The sequence below is a fragment of the Terrapene carolina genome, unplaced genomic scaffold (genome assembly GCF_002925995.2).
Source record: "Terrapene carolina triunguis isolate 2854851 unplaced genomic scaffold, T_m_triunguis-2.0 Scaffold674, whole genome shotgun sequence".
Lineage (NCBI taxonomy): Eukaryota > Metazoa > Chordata > Testudines > Emydidae > Terrapene > Terrapene triunguis.
Window position 1 is genome coordinate 120,873 of NW_020665025.1, and position 9,242 is coordinate 130,114.

The 9,242-nt window shown below is 47.9% G+C and overlaps 1 protein-coding gene across 1 annotated transcript; it reads left to right on the forward strand.

Annotated features, from left to right (window-relative positions):
- The first annotated feature begins 1,855 nt into the window (after window positions 1-1,855).
- Window positions 1,856-8,912, forward strand: LOC112115699 (T-cell ecto-ADP-ribosyltransferase 2-like). Its single transcript, XM_029913490.1, has 4 exons — window positions 1,856-1,921; window positions 3,330-4,023; window positions 7,364-7,396; window positions 8,605-8,912. Exons 1-4 carry the CDS (start codon window positions 1,856-1,858, stop codon window positions 8,709-8,711), a joined length of 900 nt encoding a protein of 299 aa, XP_029769350.1. The 3' UTR covers window positions 8,712-8,912.
- Window positions 8,913-9,242: the final 330 nt, after the last annotated feature.

Genomic DNA, 9,242 nt, shown 5'->3' on the forward strand with positions numbered 1-9,242 from the left:
GGCGTCTCGGTCAGGGGAGCCCCCCTCATCCCCCGTGCTCTCTGCTCTTTACACCAGTTAGTCCAGGCTTTCTGCAGCTTCCTCGACTTCCCCAAAACACACCAGCTTCAGGGTCTCAAGACAAACTGATTCCCAATTCGCTGACATTCGCAGTCTTGCTGTTTTTGCAGCCCCTGCAGTTTCTGTTCTGTGATTCTCCTTTCGGCCCCCTGCTTTCTTGGCAGATAGCAGAGAATCTGTTGTGTGCAGTGACCTTGGGCTGGAACCAACCTCTTATCTTCAGGCCTAGCTGGAGTGTCAACTTAACCCATTCTTTCCCTCCCCCCTCTGCCTCCTGAAACCTGCAAAGGAACCTTCCATTCCCCACTCACTCACACCTTTAACCCTTCCCTACCGCCAATCCACTATATATTTAGAAATATTACCAAGGTATGCTGCTGGAGCTTACTCAGGGGACCCCAAAAGTAGGGGGGATAGTTCATACTGTGACAGTTGTATCCCCCCCCCCGCAATGTCTCAAAGCTCAGATATTTATTGGCAATGTCAAGCTACCGTGCAAGAGCCATTTCAAAGGAAGAAGCATCACCCGGCCATTTCTTGTTAATAGAAATGTGTAGAAGTGTGTAATAGAAGTGTGCTTAGATTCATTTTCCACTGTTCAGTACACACATCACACCCCTATATTTCGTATCCATTCACTCTGTGCGCACATCCATCCCATCGCCCCACGTACAGCTCAGCAGTCATCCCACCAAGCCAACCCCACAGCTACACCAAGGGAGGGAGAGCACCACCACACACCCTCTCCTTTACGGGCAAAGGGCAGGGGAGTAACGGCATTTCCATGTGTTCAGTGGAAGTCCCACCCCCTCCAGTAAACACCCCAGGCCTGTTGCTCCCCATTCCTGACCCCATCCCTGCTTTCCCTGAGCAAGACACTGCCATGCCCTAGTCCCCATGTCACTGGATCTCCCCCAGGATCCAAATTCCAATGCCTGGCTCCCTTTTCCTGGCCAGAAAAATCTGCCCCCAAAGACTCAACTCCCCAGCAGACTCTCTAAACAAGGGATCAGCTCAGCAGGCGAACAGGAGAGGCAAGCAGGGGAGTTTTGCAGGGCGTAGCTGTGGATCCGGTGCATGGAGGTAAAGGGACTTGGTGAACTGTGTGCTGGTCTGTTTGCTGTTTGTCTCCGTGTGGGTCGTGTGGCTGGGGTTTGGGTCCCTGACCAGGCGACGTGAAGGAAGGTCTGTCTGTGTCTCTGAGAGGGCTGTGTGGCTCTGACCCTTGGGCCTAAGATCAGCCCTGGTGTTGGACATCTGAGTTGTCCATCACCCCTTTAGCCACAGGGCAGAACTAAGCAGCGAGGCGCAGAGTATATAAGGTAGTTGCCGAGCAAACACTTGACCAGGCACTTGGGTGAGGCACTGAACCATTCAGTTATATCGTTATTTTAGCCCCATTCACTAGGATACGCTCGACAGACCTGCCGGGCCTGTTGGGTTCTGTGTATTGTGCAGCAGTTTAACGGCACTTTCGAGTAAACACAGCAGCACTAGGTACAGTATTTCCACCCCCCAGAATCCTTTAGAAAGTGAAAGCAGGATTTCCCCACAACTACTCCCCACCCCTCCAGCTGAGAACTGTATTTCAGGGTCAAACCCACCTCCGTTATGGTTGGGCTGCAGTCCGTGAGATAGCAATTCCTGCCTGGGAAATCCCAGTTACTGAATGTGGAACAACGGATCACAGTGAAACAATGGGGAGGATGTTTGGGTTTGATGTGTTCTTTCCCCCCAAATCCCCACTTACGTTCCTGATGGATTGTCCTACAGCCGCACCGGGGCAGTTGGAACCATGATGAACCCTCTGCTGATCCCCTTGACATACTTCTGTCTTCAAACCTGGCTGGGGATTCCTCAGGTAAACTCTTGAGCTTTGCCAGTGAAGCACTCTGTGTTTTCTCATGTTTCTGCTCAAGGCTATGCAGGCAGCCATACTGCCTTAGACATGCAGGGCTGGAAGGGACCTTGAGAGGTCATCTAGTGCAGCCCCCCTGCTGAGGGAGGACCAAATGCCCTGAGACCACCTTTGACAGTTTTTGTCTAATCAGGTCCCCACACCACATTTTGCAGTGGCTGGTAGGGGAACCCCGGCCCTCCCACGAAACTGGGTTCCAGTCCAGAGACCCTCTGACCAGCAGCCAAAGTCTGTTCCGTCAGACTCCTTACTGCTGCCTCCCTGGATATCTTCCTACCACAGCCTTTTTCCAGCCCGCACAGCCTCTCGCAGGGCTCCCCCGTGGAATCCCCCAACACAATCCAAAACCAAAAGAACAAATTTAAACCAATTTCTGCCTCTCTCAGGCTTCCTCTTCACCCTGCAACCCCTCAAACTCCAGTCCAAATGGCCCCTAGGCTTTACCAACACTGCCTCTAACATCCTCTGGGCCTGAGGCAACTCCCCTCACTGCCCCCAGTCTCCTAGGCCTCCTCCTGGCTCTGGGCCCTCCAGTTCTGGCTCCAGGCCTCTCTCTGCCTTTAGCCGAAGAGGGGACATCCCCAGCCACCCCAACTGGGTTTGATCACTAGTTGTGCCTAACACCCCTCCTGGTGCCACCCCGCAGCCTAAAGGGGCTCAGGCTCCTGTAACCCCTGGTTAACCAGTGTGGGGTTTATACAACCCACCACAACGGTGTTGCCATCCTCCATGTGCGTTCGGGGCTTGGATCCTGGATGGAACCTTCCCACGGGCACCGCCAGCCCTGGAGCACGCAGTGCATGGCTGGCATACGCAGATGGCAACCCACTGACTCCCCCTGAGGTAAATGGGGGTGGTTTCTAGATATTCCCGTGGGAGTGGATTGGGATCTCAGTCCCTCCTAGCCCCCTCCCTTCTATGTCCCTTGTTCCCCCTGCTTTGTCTTCTCTATTAATGTATCCCTTCCTGCCTTTCTTCCTAACCCTACATCTACACACAATATATTTATTACACTAACAAAGTCCCGGGTAAACTAAAAATGCATCTGTAATGATTACAGGGAATACTGGTCCTCAGGTGTGCCGTGCCCCTCCCCGCCCCCCAAAAAAATCATGGAGCCAACATAACATTTGCCAAGCAACACACTGATGATAGTGACTAAATGTTCCATCCCTTTCTCCCACCTTTCCTCTGTCTTGTCTATTTTGAGGTAAGCTCCTAAGGGCAGAGACCATCTCTTAGTGTGTTTGTACAGGGCTGAGCACAACGGGGCCCCGATCCTGGGTGTGACCTCTAGGTGCTTCTGTAACACAAATGCTAATGTGACCGTATGTTTCCTTTATTCTCCCAGGCAAAATGTGAGGCGCTGAACATGATGGAAGATGCTTTTGACGACCAGTATCTAGGATGTGCTAAAGAAATGGAGAAAAAAGCACCTGAACTGCTAGAGAAAGAAAAGTCCATGTCCTCAGTGTTTAGCAGGGTGTGGGAAAATGCACACAAAAAATGGGAAAATGTGAAAAGTTCTTCTCCCCTCAGGAACTATGAGGATAAGTATGGAATAGCCCTAGCAGCCTATACTGACAGCACCCCCCAAGACAACGGCGAAGCTTTTTCAACTACATTTAATGAAGCAGTGGAAAGTGCTGGGACATCTCGAGCTTATTACATGGCCCATTTCCGGTTCAAAGCCTTTCATTATTATTTGACAAGAGCTTTACAGCTCTTACGGAAGGAGTGCAATAAGGTGTACCGAGGGGTTTCTAAACGTTTTAAGTATGAGGAGGGTGACATCAGGTTTGGACGCTTTGCCTCTTCATCGTTTAGTGAAAGAGTGGCTGAGGAATTTAGTAACGGGGGCACTCTCTTCACCATCCACACGTGCTTCGGCGTGAAGATCCAGGCCCTGTCATACAATCCTCACCAAGAAGAAGTATTAATCCCAGTCCATGAGACATTCAGTGTGTCCCCCCAAGGGAATAACCGCTTTGTCCTTCGGAGCACAAACCGGACCTGCAGCCATTTTAACTGCACGTACCTGGGCGGTGAGTACTGGGCTGAACACGAGAAATATTTGTGTGGGGCTATTTGCTGTGGAGAATTTGAAAACCCCACTTCAGGGAGAGCTGATGAGAGGGACGCTGACTTGGGGATTTGCCACCAAGGCTGGGGGAGACAGGCTGCCACGACTCTTGCTGCTAGAGGCTTGGGCTGGGGTGGGTGGATGCTGGGTCCCACTCGCTCACTGAGGAAAGAAGGTGCCTAGACGTCATGGCGATGGGAGCACTAGAAAGGCAGGTGAAGGCCCCAAACCACTGCGAGTCTTCAATACAAACACGCCCCATACAGAGTCCACAGGAGCCCTGGCAGAGCAGCTGTGGCTCCTCAAACATGGCACAGCAAATCCAGAGGCTGTGGAAAAGGGAGCAGTCGGGTGGCCTAGTGTGCAGATGGCACATTATTTGGGGCAGTCAGGACTAGGGACGAAGGTGAGGAACATCAGAAAGATCTAACCGAGTTGGGTGAATGGGCAACACAACATAAGGTGAAATTCACTGACACACATTCAAGGTAATGCACATTGTGAGGGATAATTTCACTGCATTGTTAATGAGCTGTATCAACTCAGAAGGAAACCTGGCCAGCGAGTTCAGTTTAAATCTCAATGAAAATCTCTGTTCAATGTGCTGCAAAGTCTATAAAGCCAACAAAACGTTACCATGCATCTGGAATGATGGGCTGGAGAATAATGTGGAGATATTATAACTAAGGCTAAGATTTAGTTATTCTTTTTAGTAAAAGTCATGGACAAGTCAAAGGCAATAAACAAAAATTCACAGCCCCATGACCTATCCATGACTTTTACTGGGGGGGAGGGGGAGGGGGAAGAGAGGGATAGCTCAGTGGTTTGAGCATTGGCCTGCTAAACCCAGGGTTGTGAGTTCAATCCTTGAGGGGGCCACTTAGGGCTCTGGTGCAAAATCAGTACTTGGTCCTGCTAGTGAAGGCAGGGGGCTGGACTTGATGACTTTTCAAGGTTCCTTCCAGTTGAGAGAGAGAGAGAGTGTGTGTGTGTATATACACACCCACCCCAGACTAAATCTTGGGTATTTGAGGTCTCTGGGGTACCCACTGACAAGGCCATCCTTAGGCATAAGCAACATACACAGCTGTGTAGAGCACCTGAAAATTTGGGCTACCACTGGGTCTTAGTGTCCATCCTCCAGACTTTCCTATCCCTGTTCTGACCCTTCCTGCAGGCTCCCACAACTGGCTGCTGCTGCCTGGTGAGTCTTCCTCAGAGGGGATCTAGTAGTGAAAAAGCCTCCAGCCTGCCAGACCTATTAGCACAACACTGAAACTGTTAAAGGGGTAATGAAGCCATTTAACAGGCATTTGCCAACCCCCAGGTATCTACTGTCAGTTTCTGAATTTACTGACAAAAACAGTTGTACATGACTAATATTTACTCAGAACAGGTCAGGTCATTTTTAGTTTAAAATTTGCTTTAAAAAATATTTCATTAGTGAGTGGGTGAAGATTATAAAACTCACATCTCTCAAAAAATCCTTGCATAGATTTTTAGATGTACAATCAACTTTAGCCTTAAATGCTTGGATCGTCAAACATATAGTTTAAATAAATCCTTCAAAAGACCACCTTTATCTAAAATACACAAGTAGTTTTAAGAGAACCCTCCAGCAAAATCAGTACCTTAAGAAAGATATAAAATCTTTTGTTATGCCTAAAATCTTCGGAAACATTTTTTAAAGTTGGTGAAATTTCATAAACACGTCTGTTGTTATGGAGATCACACACAGTAAATTAGTGTTCCCTTTTCCCAAAAGCAATGAACATTATTATGAACACACTAAACCTCTGTGACTGATTAACTTAAAATAATGTCTTTGTTTCAGTGAGTTAAATATGTAGTCATCAGGAATGATTACTTTATGAAGGCTTAAGAGTACATTTAAAATATAAAATCAGCTTAGAAATACTGATTAAGAAAATATAAAACAAAAGAGCTGCATCATGTATTCCATAATATTTAATGTTGTATTCAGCAAGACAGCTGACTCTTACTACAAAGTTTTTGCAAATAAATGTCTGACAAACTTCAGGGCATATCAAAAAACCTGTGACTGACATTTTTATTTCCCAAATTAGTGCTTTTAATTAGGTACCTTCTGCATGTCCATTCTGCGTGAGGGAGAGGGTACGGGGGTCTCTGCAGGGAACTGTGACTCTCCACCACTGTGAGGCGGGCTGGGCGTCGTCTTATCCTTTGCTGCCTTGTCCCTCCCCCCCACCGCCGGGCTGCGAGCTCGGGCTGCCGTCGGACATAGGGGCACCAGTTTAATAATACTGCGTAGGGCCCCATAAATCCTAAGTATGGCCCTGCCCACTGATGCTTGCAGGGGGGGTGGGGAAGACTGGGGCATCCCAGGACAATCACTGCTGGGGGGGTGTGTCCCTGCTGGCCTGGGACCGCTGCTGGGGGGGGGGGGGGGGGGGGCGGTGGGGGGGGCCCCGGAGCCCCCCGAGCTGCTCAGGTGGTCCTGGGCTCAGTTGCACCTACCAGGTGCGGAAGTCACAGAATCTGTCACTTCCATGACCTCCGGGACAGACTCACAGCCTTATTTATGACACCATTGCATGAATCAATGGGACACTCTTCCCTGGGATACTAGGTTTGGTTCTGATCACTGAGCTCTAAAAGATTTATCGGGGGCGGGGGTGGAGAAAGTTCAGAGACAAGGGATGAAAGTGATCGGAGGTCTGGAGAGGTTTCTATTGGAGTGATTGGGATGGCTGAGCTAAGAGAAAAGACAAAAGCAAACATGATGGAGATAGACAAAATAATAAATGAGATGGGGAAATGGCAGTATGTAATTTACCACTGTCTCATAAAACAAAAATAAACTGAAGGCAACATATTTTAACTAGTTAAAGGGTGTGCCCTGTTATATACAATGCAGGCTTAACTTGTGGAACTCATTGCCACAATGTTTCCATGACTCCAAGAGCTCTATAGAATTCAAAAAAAGAATTAGCCATTTATATAGACAGAATCTCCACAGTTATGTTACATAGGATAAACTAATTGTTTTTAAAAGGGCAATAAGCCCTTAGGCCTGAGGACAAAAGGCCGTCACTAACTGCCAGGGTTGGGGGAAGTAATTTCCTATATGTGTATGTTATTCCCCTCCTGAGTTTCTTGCAGCTTCCCCTGAAACAGCTGAGTCTCACCTCAATCAGGGACAGGAGACCAGGCTAGATCCCGTCCGACAGTTCCTGTGTTTCTTTGGAAATAGTAGAATGCAGTTGAAAATTCTACCTGGGCAGATCCCATTTCATTGACCCTTTCTGTTTGTACCGTAGGAGAGAAGATCGAAGCATGTGTTAACAACTCTGGTAAGAAAGAAAAAAATGTGTTTTCATTGTTTTGAAAGTGACACACACTCTGTATTAAAGTGCAGAGCTGAGAGCAACCCCACCAGACAAACACGTCACATGAAACCAGTTGAGAAATAAGTGGGGTGAACTGCACGTTCTGTCTATTTATCCAGGTTCTCGTAGGGAGCTCATGACTAGTATCTGACACCTTCCCGTCTGACTCAATTCCAGGCACAGTTGATTTCAGAAAAGAAAATTTAAGGAGAATAACCCCTTAGAGGACTAAAAATTCATCTTCGTTGTTCTGAACTATAAGCTGAACACACATCCCCTAACCCAGCACCACAAGTGTGTCTCCATCTCCCTCCTCTCATAACTAGACCCATTCTAGCCCCCGTGGAACTACATTCTCTCAAAGGACTAAACAGGACTGTTTTACCAGAGCAGGTTGGAAAAATCTCAACAAAATATTTTCTTATTGGAATTTGACAATTTGTCAAACTCTTCACCTTTTGCAGAGACGGTTTGATTTCGACACTGTTCTGTCAGAACGCTGCCTGGGTTCTGGCCAGATCACCCACCTGGCTCCTTGGCAGCTTGGCTGGTGGACTGCCTAGGAGTCATAGACCCCAGGACATCCAGTGCCCCCAACCCTGGGACAGCCTGCTTGATGCACTGCCCCAGAGCCGACGCACCGTTCCCTTGTGTGGAGAATTTCAAAATTTGGGGTTTTTTTATTCCAAGTCTGAACAAAACCAAATTTTGAAATATCAAAATCCTCCACAAAATGGAATGAGCCTTCTCTGCCCAGCTCTACATTTTACCCCTAAGCCAATTAAAAACCCCAACAGAAATGGTGTTACTGGTGTCCGTGGCCAGTGTTTCAGACTCATGTCTTTATTACTCATAACTGGAATACACTTATGTGGCAGACAACAAGCTCCAAATCAGAGCCTCTGGGACTGTCTTGGGGGAAACGTGCTCACTAATGATTGATACCGAAGGAACAAGCAGGCTGAGGAGGGAGGAAGCAGGTGAAATATCTCACCAGGGAGGTGAATGTCCCAGGCTGGAGTGTCCTGCTGAAGGGAAATGGATTAATGTCCCTCTGCAATAAGCAGGTTCCAGCAGCTGTTGGGAAGGGTTCCTGTGTCCAGCTTTAAGGATCTCGGTCAGTGTGAAGTAATTTCCTATGAATTCTTAGATCTGCTTTTTCCTATTAACAGCTACCAGAAGAGGACTGGCCTTCCCCGGTGTTCTGAGCCCTTCACTGTTTGGAGGATCCGTCATCCTGATCCACGTTGCTGCTCTGAAGCTGTTTGCTGGTTTCTAAACTGTCCTATTTGTGTTACTCACTTTTTCTCTCTAACACAAATCATGGTGATGGGACTTGTCAGATCCAAAGCCGTCCTGCTATGCTGCCAGCGTTCCAAAGGGAAACCAGGAACCTGGAGGGAGTGTCGCTGGTACCTGCTTGGGCAAGCTTTGATTGTACGTTATCGATGAGTAGATCGAAATGGAAGCTCATAGTTCTATTCCAGTTGGGATTTCTCTTACAGTGCTAGCGCTATAAATGCACGTTAGATAAGTTACTTGTATTCCAGTCAAGCTAAAATTTTTGTACCAACTTTTGATGACTTCACTAAAAGACTTTTCAGAAATGAACTAAGTTGGAGTATTTTCATTATTACAATAGATGGGTTTAATCTGTGTCTCAGCCAGGTGAATCTGTAACTGCACAATTTGTGGGGTCCCATGTCTCTCTCTCTCTGTCACTTTCATATCAAATTTGCTCAGAAGATGATATTTCTCACTGGTGAAATCAAAGGTCCAACTGCAGCCGACATGTTCCAGCAAGGGGCAG